Below are 19137 nucleotides of genomic sequence, written 5' to 3' on the forward strand. Positions count from 1 at the left end.
ATAAGTAAACATTGATTGATTGATTGAAAATAATATTCTAATACTGTTCAGCAAACTATGTATAATACAACATGTGTCCTTTTATCATAGCTACATGTATGACAAAAAAAAGCGGGTGAAAATGAGTGGTATTCAGTGAGGTAAGATGAATGAAATGAGCTGACAGTTCATTGCTCCTGCAGAATGAATTGCACTGAGTGGAGTGGATCACCACTCCAAGATGGCGGCTCCTTCTCTCGTCAGCTCCAGTAGGCAGTCACGGTCAATGCTGCGTACAAACGATCATGTTTGTATTTATTGGCGAACACGTGCCGCTACTAATGTGTTGGTCCGTCGTCGTGTGTACTTCTGTGGTTTCCACAGCACACGCAGCTGTCCGGCCCGTCGGACTGCCCCTATGTCACCCAGACTCTATTTTGGGGACATGTGTTGTTACAAAGGTCAGATAACGAAGCAAAGGCATCCCAGCAGAGCAGGGAGGAGAGAAGGTGTCGGGTAGAAGGAGCAGAGACTCACATCTCTTGCACACACAGGATCCACTTTGTTGGATCAGTCTCTACTCTCGGGGGTTCTATCGGCCGGCGTAATGGACGTAGATGCAGGGAGAACCCGGCGGTCGGACACAGGCGGCGACGAGACGGTACTTTTGTCCTCGTTGAATGTAAATGTCTTGTTTGCCTTCATCGTCCTCTCTGACGGGACCGCAGGAAATGTGTCATGTTTCAATTTCGATCACTTTTAACAAATCCAAACAGGACTAATGTTCGAGACACCCATCCATATTTTTCCGCTTATCCGAAGTTGGGTCACGGGGGAAGCAGCCTAAGCAGGGAAGCCCAGACTTTCCTCTCCCCAGCCACTTTGTCCAGCTCCTCCCGGGGGATCCTGAGGCGTTCCCAGGCCAGCCGGGAGACATAGTCTTCCCAACGTGTCCTGGGTCTTCCCTGTGGCCTCCTACCGGTCAGACGTGCCCTGAACACCTCCCTAAGGAGGCGTTCCGGTGGCATCCTGACCAGATGCCCGAACCACCTCATCTGGCTCCTCTCCATGTGGAGGAGCAGCGGCTTTACTTTGAGATCCTATGAATGACAGAGCTTCTCACCCTATCTCTAAGGGAGAGAGATAGGGTGAGAGCCACATCACCTGGCTGAGAAAGCTCATTTGTACCCGTGATCTTGTCCTTTCGGTCATAACCCAAAGCTCATGATCATAGGTGAGGATGGGAATGTGTAGATCGACCGGTAAATTGTGAGTTTTGCCTTCCGGCTCAGCTCCTTCTTCACCACAACGGATCGATACGGCGTCCGCATTACTGAAGACACCGCACCGATCCACCTGTCGAACTCACCATCCACTCTTCCCTCACTCGTGAACAAGACTCCAAGGTACTTGAACTCCTCCACTTGGGGCAGGGTCTCCTCCCGGAGATGGCACTCCACCCTTTTCCGGTTCAAGAACAGTGGTTCTCAAACTGCTGTAGTGGTGGTACACTGGCTCCATCTAGTGGACAGACAAATATTTGATTAATTGTCTAAGTCAAGATGAAGTGCTGGCTGTCCAGAGTCGGGACCCAGGGTGGACCGCTCGCCTGTGCATCAGTTGCGGACATCTCTGCGCTGCTGACCCGTCTCCGCTCGGGATGGTCTCCTGTTGGTCCCACTATGGACTGGACTCTCACTATTATGTTAGATCCATTATGGACTGGACTCTCACTATTATGTTAGATTCACTATGGACTGGACTCTCACACTATTATGTTAGATTCACTATGGACTGGACCCTCATACTATTACGTTAGATCCACTATGGACTGGACTCTCACTATTATGTTAGATCCACTATGGACTGGACTCTCACTATTATGTTAGATCCACTATGGACTGGACTCTCACATTATTATGTTAGATCCATTATGGACTGGACTCTCACTATTATGTTAGATCCACTATGGACTGGACTCTCACTATTATGTTAGATCCACTATGGACTGGACTCTCACTATTGTGTTAGATCCACTATGGACTGGACTCTTACTATTATGTTAGATCCACTATGGACTGGACTCTCACTATTCTGTTAGATCCACTATGGACTGGACTCTCACACTATTATGCTATATCCACTATGGACTGGACTCGCACACTATTACGTTAGATCCACTATGGACTGGACTCTCACTATTATGTTAGATCCACTATGGACTGGACTCTCACTATTATGTTAGATCCACTATGGACTGGACTCTCACATTATTATGTTAGATCCACCATGGACTGGACTCTCACACTATTATGTTAGATCCACTATGGACTGGACTCTCACTATTATGTTAGACCCACTATGGACTGGACTCTCACTATTATGATGGATCCACTATGGACTGGACTCTCACATTATTATGTTAGATCCACTATGGACTGGACTCTCACACTATTATGTTAGATCCACTATAGACTGGACTCTCACTATTATGTTAGATCCACTATGGACTGGACTCTCACACTATTATGTTAGATCCACTATGGACTGGACTCTCACTATTATGTTAGACCCACTATGGACTGGACTCTCACACTATTATGTTAGATCCACTATGGACTGGACTCTCACTATTATGTTAGACCCACTATGGACTGGACTCTCACACTATTATGTTAGATCAACTATGGACTGGACTCTCACTATTATGTTATATCCACTATGGACTGGACTTTCACAATAATATGTTAGATCCACTGGACGTCCCTTGCATGCGGTCGTCTCCAAGGTTTCTCATAGTCATTCACATTGACATCCCACTGGGTTGTGAGTTTTTCCGTGCCCTTATGTGGGATCTGAACCGAGGATGTTGTTGTGGCTTGTGCAGTCCAGTGAGACACTTGTGATTTAGGGCTATGTAAATAACCATTGATTGATTGATTGATTGATTGATTGATTGCGAGGTGCCTATTGATCGCCTGCCAGGCATTAAAAAAAACGACCTAAAAATGAGCGACCATCAATCTTCACCAAGACGTCACTTTGGTCACTTGATTGATATTCACGGCACCCGAGGGTCTTGTGAGATGACGCAGATCATTATTAAGAAAAAATTACCGACAGGAAGGCGAGAAACACTTTTTTATTTCAACCGTACCTGCTGTCAAAACTCTAGAGTTCCTGTCTTCACAATAAAAGCGCCGCTTCATCCTGCCTGCGCTTACAAAATAAGAATCTCAGAAACTGGTTGCAAAAAAGCTTGTAAAGTGTATAAAAAGTAGTATGGCTGTTGGACAAATAAGATGGCAAAAAGCAAGGACTTTCATGTGCTGTTGGACAGAAAGGAGGACTTTTATTTTCTCCTCCATTTGAAAATGTGGACGTTGTCATCACTACTGTCTGATTCTGATCAATGAAGTCATGACAATCAGCTTGAGGTGGGCGTGGTTGGGGGGGGGGCGGTGTAAAACACAGAAGACGGGGGGACCCGGGGCTTGTAAATTATGTTCAAAAAATGATATTTTGAAGCAAAAGTAGTTTTTGACTTCTGTCAGAAAAATTGTGTGTATCCATCCATCCATCCATCCATCTTCTTCCGCTTATCCGAGGTCGGGTCGCGGGGGCAACAGCCTAAGCAGGGAAACCCAGACTTCCCTCTCCCCAGCCACTTCGTCTAGCTCTTCCCGGGGGATCCCGAGGCGTTCCCAGGCTAGCCGGGAGACATAGTCTTCCCAACGTGTCCTGGGTCTTCCCGTGGCCTCCTACCGGTTGGACGTGCCCTAAACACCTCCCTAGGGAGGCGTTCGGGTGGCATCCTGACCAGATGCCCGAACCACCTCATCTGGCTCCTCTCGATGTGGAGGAGCAGCGGCTTTACTTTGAGTTCCTCCCAGATGGCAGAGCTTCTCACCCTATCTCTAAGGGAGAGACCCGCCACAAGGCGGAGGAAACTCATTTCGGCCGCTTGTACCCGTGTCTTATCCTTTCAGTCATGACCCAAAGCTCATGACCATAGGTGAGGATGGGAACGTAGATCGACCGGTAAATTGAGAGCTTTGCCTTCCGGCTCAGCTCCTTCTTCACCACAACGGATCGATACAACGTCCGCATTACTGAAGACGCCGCACCGATCTGCCTGTCGATCTCACGATCCACTCTTCCCCCAATCGTGAACAAGACTCCTAGGTACTTGAACTCCTCCACTTGGGGCAGGGTCTCCTCCCCAACCCGGAGATGGCATTCCACCCTTTTCCGGGCGAGAACCATGGACTCGGACTTGGAGGTGCTGATTCTCATTCCGGTCGCTTCACACTCTGCTGCGAACCGATCCAGTGAGAGCTGAAGATCCCGGTCAGATGAAGCCATCAGGACCACATCATCTGCAAAAAGTAGAGACCTAATCCTGCGATCACCAAACCGGAACCCCTCAACGCCTTGACCGCGCCTAGAAATTCTGTCCATAAAAGTTATGAACAGAACCGGTGACAAAGGACAGCCTTGGCGGAGTCCAACCCTCACTGGAAATGTGTCCGACTTACTGCCGGCAAGGCGGACCAAGCTCTGGCACTGATCGTACAGGGCGCGGACCGCCACAATAAGACAGTCCGATACCCCATACTCTCTGAGCACTCCCCACAGGACTTCCCGAGGGACACGGTCGAAGGCCTTCTCCAAGTCCACAAAGCACATGTAGACTGGTTGGGCAAACTCCCATGCACCCTCAAGAACCCTGCGGAGAGTACAGAGCTGGTCCACAGTTCCACGACCAGGACGAAAACCACACTGTTCCTCCTGGATCCGAGGTTCGACTATCCGGCGTAGCCTCCTCTCCAGTAAATTGTGTGTAAATTATCCCAAAAAAACTTTGTATTACATTGTGTTCCGGACAAGAAGACAAAAGTTTGAAACCTTCCAAGAAGAATACTCGTAAAAACCCTACTCGGACTTCCAAGCGGACGGACGGCAGGATCTGCCCAACGTCCAGAAGAACTCTAAGTATTTCTACGAACTCTTTTTGCTCTATTTTATAGGACTTTCTTTTAATTATTTTATGGGACTCTCTTTGAACAATTTTATAGAAATCTCTTTGAACTGTTCGGGAAACAAAAGCAACACTGCTGCTTTCCTGAGGAAGCAGCTGTGGGAAGGAGGGGGGGGGAAGTCAAATAAAGAAGGAGGCAGAGCGTGGTGCAGGACTGTACAGAGAGTACAGTGGACATGTCTCTCCTCAGAGTCGGAATTTAATTCTGTCTGTTTGATTCCTTGCCTTTTGTCTTGTTTAATAGATGTCATCACTCTTCTTTCCTGTGTCATTTCCAGCTAAATTAAATTAACACCCAGATTTGTCCGAGATACACACTATTGTGTACGATCTAAAAAAAAAAAAACAAGATGATGAACCTTCCATCTTTGTTTTGTTTTTAGCCCACACTTGAGCTCAGTGATGAGCGATGCACGCGAACAAGTATTTTGACTCCACTTGGCATCGTCCTCCAGAAATGACGAGCCTTTTACTACGAGTGTCCAAATGGGAAATCTAAATCGAGATGCCAGATCCCAGAGTGGCGTTTCCTATCTCGCGTTGCATTGCAGTCTGCTGGGACCGTGGTTACCCCCACAGCAGAGGGGGCCGGCTAATTTTAGGTGGTCTTGGGTGATATTACTCAAAGAATAGCACCAGAAAGCCACCAGTGTGATTTATGTTGTATTTACAAACCCCGTTTCCATATGAGTTGGGAAATTGTGTTAGATGTAAATATAAACAAAATACAATGATTTGCAAATCATTTTCAACCCATATTCAGTTGAATGCACTACAAAGACAACATGTTTGATGTTCAAACTCATAAACTTTATTTTTTGCAAATAATCATTAACTTTAAAATTGGGGAAAGGTGGCAATATATACTGATAAAGTTGAGGAATGCTCATCAAACACTTATTCGCAACATCCCACAGGTGTGCAGGCTGGGTGCCATGATTGGGTATCAATCAATCAATCAATCAATCAATCAATCAATGGTTATTTATATAGCCCTAAATCACAAATGTGATGTGATTTAGGGGATGAGGTACACCCCTTTTTCCACAACTGCGTGAGCAAATTGTCAAACAGTTTAAGAACAACATTTCTCAAAGTGCAAGAAATTTAGGGATTTCAACATCTACGCTCCATAATATTATCAAAAGGTTCAGAGAATCTGGAGAAATCACTCCACGTAAGCGGCATGGCCGGAAACCAACATTGAATGACCGTGACCTTCCATCCCTCAGACGGCACTGTATCAAAAACCGACATCAATCTCTAAAGGATATCACCACATGGGCTCAGGAACACTTCAGAAAACCACTGTCACTAAATACAATTGATCGCTACATCTGTAAGTGCAAGTTAAAGCTCCACTATGCAAAGCGAAAGCCCTTTATCAACAACATCCAGAAACGCCACCGGCTTCTCTGGGCCCGAGATCATCTAAGATGGACTGATGCAAAGTGGAAAAGTGTTCTGTGGTCTGATGAGTCCACATTTCAAATTGTTTTTGGAAATATTCCACATGGTGTCATCAGGACCAAAGGAGAAGCGAACCATCCAGACTGTTATCGACGCAAAGTTCAAAAGCCAGCATCTGTGATGGTATGGGGGTGCATTAGTGCCCAAGGCATGGGTAACTTACACATCTGTGAAGGCACCATTAATGCTGAAAGGTACATACAGGTTTTGGAACAACATATGCTGCCATCTAAGCGACCTCTTTTTCATGGACGCCCCTGCTTATTTCAGCAAGACAATGCCAAGTCACATTCAGCACGTGTTACTACAGCGTGGCTTCGTTAAAGAAAGAGGGCGGGAACTTTCCTGGCCCGCCTGCAGTCCAGACCTGTCTCCCATGGAAAATGTGTGGCGCATTATGAAGCGTAAAATACGACAGCGGAGACCCCGGACTGTTGAACGACTGAAGCTCTACATAAAACAAGAATTGGAAAGAATTCCACTTTCAAAGCTTCAACAATTAGTTTCCTCTGTTCCCAAACGCTTATTGAGTGTTGTTAAAAGAAAAGGTGATGTAACACAGTGGTGAACATGCCCTTTCCCAACTACTTTGGCACATGTTGCAGCCATGAAATTTAAGTTAATAATTATTTGCAAAAAAAAAAAAAGTTTATGATTTCGAACATCAAATATGTTGTCTTTGTAGCATATTCAACTGAATATGGGTTGAAAATGATTTGCAAATTATTATTTTTTGTTTGTATTTACATCTAACACAATTTCCCAACTCATATGGAAACAGGGTTTGTAGGGTCGCAGAGGGGTGGAAAGTTTTTGGTAAATTTCCGGAAAATCCTTTTCAACCCATATTCAGTTGAATATGCTACAAAGACAACATATTTGATGTTCAAACTCATAAACTTGTTTTTTTTTTTGCAAATAATACTTAACTTAGAATTTCATGGCTGCAAAACATGCCAAAGTAGTTGGGAAAGGGCATGTTCACCACTGTGTTACATCACCTTTTCTTTTAACAATACTCAATAAACGTTTGGGAACTGAGGAAACTAATTGCATTCAATTTCCGGAAATTTTCCGGAAATTTACCAAGGGAAGTTAGGCCCGGGAAGTTTGGAAATTTTGACCATTTTTTGACTACTCGAAGTTGGACACGGTTATCCGTGCATGTGATGGAAGAATGCACTTTTTAGGGGTTGAAAAATTCGACTGAATTTGCATCCAATCAGGTTGTTTTAGCTAATAATCATGCTGCAAGATCCAACCGTCACTATCCGTGTTTTGTGAATTACTGTATTTTATTTATATAGCACTTTTCTCTGGGGACTCAAAGCGTTTTTACATAGTGAAACCCAATATCTAAAACGTATGACGGAATGACCGACAGAAATACCCATTCTTTTATATATATAGATTTATTTATTAAAGGTAAATTGAGCAAATGGGATATTTCTGGCAATTTATTTAAGTGTGTATCAAACTGGTAGCCCTTCGCATTAATCAGTACCCAATAAGTAGCTCTTGGTTTCAAAAAGGTTGGTGACCCCTGCTTTAGAAATTCACATCTAAACTGTGAATGAACACATGTAGAGTTATGGGAAACAAGTGAGAACATGTTTTATATTCTAGTTTCTTCAAAATAACCACCCTTTGCTCTGATTACTACTCTGCATACTCTTGGCAGTCGTCGTCAAGTCCTGACTGTTTTACTAGCCGGGGAGCATGTTCAGCAGCGCGCGCACACAGAGTACTTACAAGCAGACACAGTGTGTAGAGAGAAAAGGGAGAACGGACACATTTTGGTCTTAAAAACTGAAGATAAAGTGAAATATATTTATATAGCACTTTTCTCTAGTGACTCAAAGCGTTTTTACATAGTGAAACCCAATATCGGAATTACATTTAAAGCAGTGTGGGTGGCACTAGGGGCAGGTGAGTAAAGTGTCTTGCCCAAAGACACAACGGCAGATGATGCGGGGGTCGAACCCGGAACCCTCAAGTTTCTGGCAGGGCCACTCGACCAACCGAGCTATACCGCCCATTGTTTAGCTATGTTCTGGTGGTTTTGGACTCCCTTAGTTCCTGTTTTGGTCCCCGTGGGGATTAATTGGGCTCGCCTGCCTCTGGTTAGTGGTCGGTACACTCACCTGCTGTCGACCACTAATCAGAGAGCTGTTTATTTCACCTGGCTCCATTGTTTGTTCCTGAAGCTAAGCTTCACCATAGCTTCCCGTTCTATCAGCCCGCTTTTCTGTTCGTTCTTGTTTTCTTAACCGATTTATGGAAAATAAATCATCCTCTTACCTGGACGCTTTGTCCCGAGTGGTCTGTCTGCATCCCGAGGGAACAAACCCCGCAGTAAGATGCGACCCACATGTAACATAGCATGTTGCATTCAATGTTTATTCCCATTAATTCCCGTGGAAAGTTTCCAACTTTGAATATTCTGAGAATTTTGCAACCCTAGTTGTATTACACAGCATGATGGGAATAAAGTGCCCAATGTGTTTGTGTTGATGACTCCGCAGACAGACGGACCGGACCGTGTGGAGGGTAAAGACCCAGGAGGCGGGACTCCAAAAGGGGACACGGAAGGTCAGGGGGTCCAGGGGGTAGAGGATAATGTGGCACGAGGGGGAGGTGAGGAACCCCGGGCAGCTGCTTCAGACTGGACTGAAGATAAAGGCGAGGGATCTCCTGGTGTTGACAGGGAGGAACCTGGAGAGAAACTGGATGAAGCGCAGAGGGAGGAGGGCGAGGGTGAAGAACAGGTGGAGGAGGTCCAAAATAGAGACGCTCTCAAAGATGGAGAGGAGATGCAGACTGGGAGGGTTCCAGAAAAGATGAATGGGGATAAATATACTGATGTGGTGAGTGAGGAAAGGGGCACTGATAAGGTGAAAGAGGAAAAAGTTATTGATGACGTGGAAGAAGAGAATGACACTGATAAGGTGAAAGAGGGAAAAGGTGTTGATAAGGTGAGCGAGGAACAGGACACTGATAACGTCAATGAGAAAAAGGGTGTTGATACGGGGAAAGAGGAAAAAAGTGCTGATAAGGTGAGCAAGGAAAAGGGAACTGATAAGGTGAATGAGGAAACAAGTGTTGATAAGGTGAGAAACGAAAAGAAGCCTGATTTGGTGAAAGAGGAAAAGGGTGCTGATAAGGTGAGCCAGGAACGGGACACTGGTAAGGCCCAAAAGAAAAAGGGTGTTGATAAGGTGAAAAAGAAAAAAGGGGTTGATAAGGTGAGTGTGGAAAAAGGGACTGATAAGGTGAAAGAGGAAAAAAGTGTTGATAAGGTGAGTGAAGAAAAAGGTGTTGATAAGGTGAGCCAGGAACAGGACACTGATAAGGTCAATAAGAAAACGGGTGTTGATAAGGTGAAAGAGAAAAAAGGTGTTGATAAGGTGAGCAAGGAGAAAGGGACTGATAAGGTGAAAGAGGAAAAAGGTGTTGATAAGGTGAAGGAGGAAAAAGGTGCAGATAAGGTGAGCCAGGAACAGGACACTGATAGGGTCAATAAGAAAAGGGGTGTTGATAAGGTGAAAGAGAAAAAAGGTGTTGATAAGGTGAGCAAGGAGAAAGGGACCAATAAGGTGAAAGAGGAAAAAGGTGTTGATAAGGTGAAGGAGGGAAAAGGTGCAGATAAGGGGGGGAAGGAAAAGCAGACTGATAAGGTGAAAGGGGAAAAAGGTGCTGATAAGGTGAGCCAGGAACAGGACAGTGATAAGGTGACTAAGGAAAAGGGTGTTGTTGATAAGGTGAAAGAGGACAAAGCAGAAAAGGAGGAGGTGAAGAAGAAAGAAGGCAAGGAAACGGAAGCAAAAGAAAAAGAGTCTGGGAAGTCCAAGAAGAGCCCAAAGTCTGCACCTCCTGTCGTGTCCCGTCCAAGACCCTCGGCCCGCTCTGGCAGGGCATCCGCCAGGAAGGACATCATGGCCAAGTTCCAACAAGGCGCACCCAAGTAAATCCTGGAAAACACAACAACTGATCAAGTTAAATGACTTGGATCCACAGACAGTCTTATCGGTGTTTTGTCCTCAGGACGCCCGTGACACCAAACTTTAAACTTCAGAAGTCTGCCTCCGCCTCCGCCACCGGCGCCTCCATCAAGCAGAGGATGCTGCAGTGGTGCCAGAGCAAGACACGCAACTACCAGGTAGACTTGGATATGACGGTAGCAAGATACGCAACTACCAGGTAGACTTGGACATGACGGTAGCAAGACACGCAACTACCAGGTAGAATTGGACATCACGGTAGCAAGACACGCAACTACCAGGTAGACTTGGACACAACGGTAGCAAGACACACAACTACCAGGTAGACTTGGACACAACGGTAGCAAGACTCGCAACTACCAAGTAGACTTGGACATGACGGTAGCAAGACACGCAACTACCAGGTAGACTTGGACACGACGGTAGCAAGACACACAAAAACCAGGTAGACTTGGACATGAAAGTAGAAAGACACGCAACAACCAGGTGGACTTGGACACGACGGTAGCAAGACACGCAACTAGCAGGTAGACTTGGACACGACGGTAGCAAGACACGCAACTACCAGGTAGACTTGGACGCGACGGTAGCAAGACACGCAAGTACCAGGTAGACTTGGACACGACGGTAGCAAGACACGCAAATAGCAGGTAGACTTGGACATGACGGTAGCAAGACATGGAACTACCAGGTAGACTTGGACATGACGGTAGCAAGACACGCAACTACCAGGTAGACTTGGACACGACGGTAGCAAGAACACGACGGTAGCAAGACACGCAAGTACCAGGTAGACTTGGACACGACGGTAGCAAGACACGCAAATAGCAGGTAGACTTGGACATGACGGTAGCAAGACACGGAACTACCAGGTAGACTTGGACATGACGGTAGCAAGACACGCAACTACCAGGTAGACTTGGACATGACAGTAGCAAGACACGCAACTACCAGGTAGACTTGGACACGACGGTAGCAAGACACACAACAACCAGGTAGACTTGGACATGACGGTAGAAAAACACGCAACAACCAGGTGGACTTGGACATGACGGTAGCAAGACACGCAACTACCAGCTAGACTTGGACGTGACGGTAGCAAGACATGCATTTACCAGGTAGACTTGGACATGATGGTAGCAAGACACGCAACAACCAGGTAGACTTGGACATGACGTTAGCAAGACACCCAACTACCAGGTAGACATGGACATGACGGTAGCAAGACACGCAACTACCAGGTAAACTTGGACATGATGGTAGCAAGACACCAACTACCAGGTAGACTTGGACATGACGGTAGCAAGACACGCAACTACCAGGTAGACTTGGACATGACGGTAGCAAGACACGCAACTACCAGGTAGACTTGGACATGACGGTAGCAAGACTTGCAACTACCAGGTAGACTTGGACGTGACGGTAGCAAGACTCGCAACTACCAGGTAGACTTGGACATGACGGTAGCAAGACACGCAACTACCAGGTAGACTTGGACATGACGGTAGCAAGACACGCAACTACCAGGTAGACTAGGACATGACGGTAGCAAGACACGCAACTACCAGGTAGACTTGGACACGGCGGTAGCAAGACACGCAACTAGCAGGTAGACTTGGACATGACGGTAGCAAGACACGCAACTACCAGGTAGACTTGGACACGACGGTGGCAAGACACGCAACTACCAGGTAGACTTTGACATGACGCTAGCAAGACACTCAACTACCAGGTAGACTTGGACACGACAGTAGCAAGACACGCAACTACCAGGTAGACTTTGATATGAGGGTAGCAAGACACGCAACTACCAGGTAGACTTGGACATGATGGTAGCAAGACACCAACTACCAGGTAGACTTGGACACGACGGTAGCAAGACACACAACAACCAGGTAGACTTGGACATGAAAGTAGAATGACACGCAACTACCAGGTAGACTTGGACATGACGGTAGCAAGACACGCAACTACCAGGTAGACTTGGACATGACGGTATCAAGACACGCAACTACCAGGTAGACTTGGACATGACGGTAGCAAGACACGCAACTACCAGGTAGACTGTGACATGACAGTAGCAAGACACGCAACTACCAGGTAGACTTGGACACAACGGTAGCAAGACTCGCAACTACCAGGTAGACTTGGACATGACGGTTGCAAGACATGCAACTACCAGGTAGACTGTGACATGACGGTAGCAAGACACGCAACTACCAGGTAGACTTGGACACAACGGCAGCAAGACTCGCAACTACCAGGTAGACTTGGACATGACGGTAGCAAGACACGCAACTACCGGGTAGATTTGGACATGACGGTAGCAGGACACGCAACTACCAGGAAGACTTAGACATGATGGTAGCAAGACACACAACTACCAGGTAGACTTGGACATGACAGTAGCAAGACACCCAACTACCAGGTAGATTTGGACATGACAGTGGCAAGACATGCAACTCCCAGGTTGACTTGGACACGACGGTAGCAAGACTTGCAACTAACAGGTAGACTTGGACGTGACTGTAGCAAGACACGCAACTAACAGGTAGACTTGGACATGACGGTAGCAAGACACGCAACTACCAGGTAGACTTGGACATGACAGTAGCAAGACACGCAACTACCAGGTAGACTTGGACACGACGGTAGCAAGACACACAACAACCAGGTGGACTTGGACATGACGGTAGAAAAACACGCAACAACCAGGTGGACTTGGACATGACGGTAGCAAGACACGCAACTACCAGGTAGACTTGGACACGACGGTAGCAAGACACGCAACTACCAGGTAGACTTGGACACAACGGTAGCAAGACACACAACTACCAGGTAGACTTGGACACAACGGTAGCAAGACTCGCAACTACCAGGTAGACTTGGACGTGACGGTAGCAAGACACGCAACTACCAGGTAGACTTGGACACTACGGTAGCAAGACACGCAACTACCAGGTAGACTTGGACGTGACGGTAGCAAGACACGCAACTACCAGGTAGACTTGGACACTACGGTAGCAAGACACGCAACTACCAGGTAGACTTGGACGTGACGGTAGCAAGACACGCAACTACCAGGTAGACTTGGACGTGACGGTAGCAAGACACGCAACTACCAGGTAGACTTGGACGTGACGGTAGCAAGACACGCAACTACCAGGTAGACTTGGACATGACGGTAGCAAGACACGCAACTACCAGGTAGACATATAGTTGAGGCCTTGAGCCTGCTTCTTAAGGGAGGGGTAATGCAAGCAGCCCCAGTAGACACAATACATGACTATTCAGTATGGAAATGCGCTGACACTTGTGATTTCACCCTGTCTCTGTTTTTGTCCACGTCGAGATACTCGATGTCCGTCCTTGGCCGTCAGCAGGCAGGGTCTGGAAACAAACTGCTGACGCGAGACAACTTGCAAAGCAAGATTACAAGTTGTGCCTTTGTCTTTTGAAAAGTACAACTTCAGCACAATTGATAATAACTATAGCAACGGCCTTTAAGCATAAGAGTTGTGTGATAACTTATACATCATTATTCTAACATAGTCTTCCTGGAAAAAAAGGGACCCAAAGGCACACACTGTACAGCATTTACCATGAATTAATGAACGTGGACCCCGACTTAAACAATTTGAAAAACTTATTGGGGTGTTACTATTTAGTGCTCAATTGTAGGGAATATGTACTGTACTGTGCAATCTACTAATAAAAGTCTCAATCAATCAAACATATTTTTACAGCTAAATGTGAATACATCATTTATACACATTGCCCCCTTTTTCTAAAAAATAGCTCAAATAGCAGCACTTACCAGTGAGCTGCCTCTATTTTTGACATTTTATTTATTTACTAGCAAGCTGGTCTCGCTTTGCTCGACATTTTTAATTCTAAGAGACAAAACTCAAATAGAATTTGAAAATCCAAGAACATAGGTATATATATATAAAGGTATATACAGTATAAGTACATATATATATATGTATATAAATATGTATATATATATATATATATATATATATATATATATATATATATATATATATATAGGTATATATGTATATACGGTACATACAGTTTAGGTATATAATTCTAAGAGAGACAAAACTCAAATAGAATTTGAAAAACCAAGAAAATATTTTTAAAACTTGGTCTTCACTTGTTTAAATAAATTCTTTTTTTTTTTTTACTTTGCTTCTTATAACTTTCAGAAAGACAATTTTAGAGAAAAAATACAACCTTAAAAATGATTTTAGGTGTTTTAAACACATGTACCTTTTTACCTTTTAAATTCCTTCCTCTTCTTTCCTTACAATTTAAATCAATGTTCAAGTAAATGTATTTTTTTATTGTAAAGAATAATTAATACATTTTAATTTAATTCTTCATTTTAGCTTCTGTTTTTTCGACGAAGAATATTTGTGAAATATTTCTTCAAACTTATATTTAAAATTCCCAAAAATTATTCTGGCAAATCTAGAAAATCTGTGGAATTGAATTTAAATCTTATTTGAAAGTCTTTTGAATTTTTTTGAAAATTTTTGTTTTGGAAAATCTAGAAGAAATAAGGATTCGTCTTTGTTAGAAATATAGCTTGGTCCAATTTGTTATATATTCTAACAAAATGCAGATTGGTTTTTAACCTATTTAAAACTAAAAATTAATTAATTAATTGAAAATAATCTTAATCAGGAAAAATTACTAAAGATGTTCCATAAATTATTATTTTTTTTTTTTTCTTAAAGATTCGAATTAGCTAGTTTTTCTCTTCATTTTTTTTCAGTTGAATTTTGAATTTGAAAGAGTCGAAATTGAAGATAAACGATGTTTCAAAATTGTATTTAATTTTTTTTTTCATGTTTTCTCCTCAACCATTTAATTAAGGTTTTTTTTTCATCATTTATCCTCTACAAAAAACCTTCTGTAAAACTAAAAAAATGTACGACGGAATGACAGACAGAAATACTCGTTTTTTATATATATAGATTTATTTATTAAAGGTAAATTGAGCAAATTGGCTATTTCTGGCAATTTATTTAAGTGTGTATCAAACTGGTAGCCCTTCGCATTAATCAGTACCCAAGAAGTAGCTCTAGCTTTCAAAAAGGTTGGGGACCCCTGCTCTAAATTCTAATACCGTTTAAATGGACAGAACAGCGCCCTCACCTGGCTATAAAGAGGCATGTGAGGCAAAACACTACATCGGGAAGAGTTCAGTATGTTTACTGATTATATTTGCCTAATAGCTATCTATTAAATGGGTCAAATTATCATAAATTATCGAATTGTTGGAATTATTGATCGTACAAAGGATGATATTATTGTAAAAATACTGTAATTATCATAAAACGCTGGTTTAAATTTGCATTTTTTTTTTCATCTCTGGCGCTCTCCAGTGGAAATGTCTCACATTGCAACTCATACAATTTCTCCTGATTTTTGCCGGTGTTGTTGGCACGTACAAAAATCATTTTAAAAATATATTTTTTCATGACATAATAACCTTGTCTTTGGTTATTTTTCTCCGCCCAGGGTGTCAACATCGAAAACTTCTCGTCGTCTTGGTGTGATGGGATGGCTTTTTGTGCGCTGATCCACCGCTACTTCCCCGATGCTTTCGACTACAGCACCTTGAAACCCACAGAAAGGGAAAAAAACTTCACACTGGCCTTCCAGACTGCAGAGTAGGTCCTCCCATCCAGATCGGGGCCGTCCAAATTGTGATCCGGGGGGCCACTATTGGCCCGCAGCTCCAAAATCGAACAAATAAAATACAAGTAAAAAACAATTACAAAAAAAGAGCAAATACATGTCAAGTAATGAGAAAAGCAAAAGTATATCCTAATAGTTAATAATAATAATGCGCTTTGTCACTTGTAATGGTGATTCTTAACCGAGCGCCCCCTAGTGGAGCGCCAAAAAATATCTCTTTTTCAACTGTGGTCCCTATGGGCTCCAGCGGTACTCAGTTGTAATACACTTTTGCACCACTTGAGGCAGTAATGACAATATTAAACAAAGTCATTGAGAATTATATACCGTATTTCCTTGAATAGCCGCCGGGGCGCTAATTCATTTAAAACCACTTCTCACCCCTGCGCTTACCAATGGCATGCAGTAAAAAAATTGAGTGTGATGTGGGGATACCATCACAAAGAGCACATTTGATTTAAAAAAAAAAGTTATTATGGTAATTATTTTCAGCACTGAAGGCTTGGAATAACCTATGTCTGTGATGGCCCTGCGATGAAGTGGCGACTTGTCCAGGGTGTACCGTGCCTTCCGCCCGAATGCAGCTGAGATAGGCTCCTGCAGCCCCCGCGACCCTGAAAAGGACAAGAAAATGGATGGATGGATGGGTTGTGATATAAACAGGTTTAACACTCTTACTAATATGTGCCACACTGTGAACCCACACCAAACAAGAATGACAAACACATTTCGGGAGAACATCCTCACAGTAACACAACATAAACGCAACATAACAATTACCCAGAATGCAATGCATCCGTGACTCTTACTGCTTGTATTATACACCCCCGCATCCCCAACCCCGCCCACCTCAACCGACGCACCGGGGTGGGGGGGGTTGGTGCTAGCGGGGTGTATAATACAAACAGTAAGAGTCATGGATGCATTGCATTCTGGGTAATTGTTATGTTGCGTTTGTAATGTGTTGCAGAGCCGATGTTCTCCAGAAATGTGTTTGTCATTCTTGTTTGGTGTGGGTTCAGAGTGTGGCACATATTAGTAAGAATGTTTAAGTTCTTTATATCACAACCTTCAATGTAACCGGCGTGGCTGATGAACAAGACCCCCTTTAAATGGTAAAGGTTGGCGACCCTGCTGCCTCCACCAAATTTGAAAATGACGACGGGGGAAGCGTCACTAGTGACGTCACGAATCTGACCCGGCGATAATAGTAAGCATGCGCTAATAATTTTAGGAAGCGAGTGTGTCCAATATTTTGTATATTTCAATACTTTTCTAAGTAAAGGGGACCACAAAAAATGTCAGTATTGGCTTTATTTTAACAAAAAAAATCTTAGGGTACATAAAACATATGTTTATTATTGTAATTTAGTCCTTAAATAAAATAGTGAATATACTAGACAACTTGTCTTTTAGTAGCAAGTAAACAAACAAAGACTCCTAATTAGTCTATGCAGTAACATATTGTGTCATTTATACACCTTTTATTTTGTATACATTATAAAGGACAAACTGTAAAAAATGTATTAATCTTCTTATTCATTTACTGTTAATATCTGCTTTTTTTTCTTTTAACATGTTCTATCTACACTTCTGTTAAAATATAATAATCACTTATTCTTCTCTTCTTTGATACTTTGCATTCGTTTTGGATGATACCACACATGTAGGTATCGATCCGATACTAAGTAGTTACAGGATCATACATTGGTCATATTCAAAGTCCTCATGTGTCCAGGGACGTATTTACTGAGTTTATAAACATGATATGAATTTTTACAAAAAAGGAAAAAAGATTTTGTGACGATAAAAAATATCGATGTAATCATAGTAGTATCGACTTGTACTTGGTATTATTACAGTGGATGTCAGGTGTAGATCCACCCATTGCATTTGTTTAGCCGGTGAGCTATTGTATCCTCCTACGGTGTGTAGTGAAGCATGTTTGGCTATTCCTTGTCCTCCAGTGATAATGTTACTTGGAATTAACATACATTACTGATTTATAAATAGCTAAAATTGCGTCTGTTCTCTTTTTTCTGTCTACACACTGTGTCTGCTTGTGGGTACTCTGTGTGTGCGCACTGCCGAACATGCTCCTCTGCTCATAAAAGCAGCAATGTCAGGATGTGAGGACGACGTGCTGTCTTGCCCTTTTAATTAAAAAAAAAAAAAAAAGGCAGAGGACCGGCACTTTTTTTGAGGCGGTATAGTACCGATTATGATTAATTAGTATTGCGGTACTATACTAGTACTGGTTTACTGTACAACCCTAGTACATATATATGTGTGTATATATATATAAATATGTATATATATATATTTTTTTTGTTTTGTTTTGTTTTGTTTTTATTATTATTGATCTAGCTAGAATTTATTTTCTTGTCTTAATTCTTTTTCTCCATCCCCACCGTGCGCTTCACCGCAGGTCCTTGGCTGACTGCTACCCCCTGTTGGAGGTCCCCGACATGCTCATGATGGGCAACCACCCGGACCCCATGTGTGTGTTCACCTACGTCCAGTCCCTGTGCCAAGGCCTCTCCAAGCTGGAGAAGGAGAGAAAAGACAAGGAGGAGAAGGAGAGGAAAGAAAAGGAGGAGAAAGAAGGGAAAGCGAGCAAAAACGCCTCTGAGGTCAAAAAACCAGGAGAGGAAGAGGAGGCTTGTGAGATGGAGGAAGAAGGGGACGTGTTGGTGGAAGCAGAATCCTAAGGAAGGCACCACCACCAAAAAAAAAAAAAAAAAGCCTACACTGAATTGAGACGGTCTTAGTTTGTTGTTGCTTCAAAAGCATGAGGACTTATTCCTACACACGCCACCGTGTTGGTTGTTTGTTTTTATTTATTTCTATGATTATTGAAAGATCAGGGAATGGGAAGTAAGAAACAATTGCACTTGTGTGATGATATCAATGCTGTCTATCACCGCAGTA

At 43.5% G+C, this 19137-nt stretch overlaps 1 protein-coding gene across 2 annotated transcripts in view; it reads left to right on the forward strand.

The window, feature by feature from the left end:
* Positions 1-445: 445 nt before the first annotated feature.
* LOC133552707 (smoothelin-like protein 1) overlaps positions 446-19137 on the forward strand; it is a 19675-nt gene continuing 983 nt past the window's right edge. Inside the window, exons 1-5 of one of the 2 annotated variants that reach the window (XM_061900104.1) lie at positions 446-661; positions 9016-10454; positions 10535-10649; positions 16027-16178; positions 18635-19137. The exon at positions 18635-19137 is cut by the window's right edge and continues 983 nt beyond it. In XM_061900104.1, the coding sequence (XP_061756088.1) occupies positions 587-661; positions 9016-10454; positions 10535-10649; positions 16027-16178; positions 18635-18917 (2064 nt within the window). In that variant the 5' untranslated portion in view covers positions 446-586 and the 3' untranslated portion in view covers positions 18918-19137. The remainder of the gene's footprint in view (positions 662-9015; positions 10455-10534; positions 10650-16026; positions 16179-18634) is intronic. The other variant, XM_061900105.1, reaches the window with a different exon arrangement.

This window comes from Nerophis ophidion, linkage group LG05 (genome assembly GCF_033978795.1).
Source record: "Nerophis ophidion isolate RoL-2023_Sa linkage group LG05, RoL_Noph_v1.0, whole genome shotgun sequence".
NCBI classification, from domain to species: domain Eukaryota; kingdom Metazoa; phylum Chordata; class Actinopteri; order Syngnathiformes; family Syngnathidae; genus Nerophis; species Nerophis ophidion.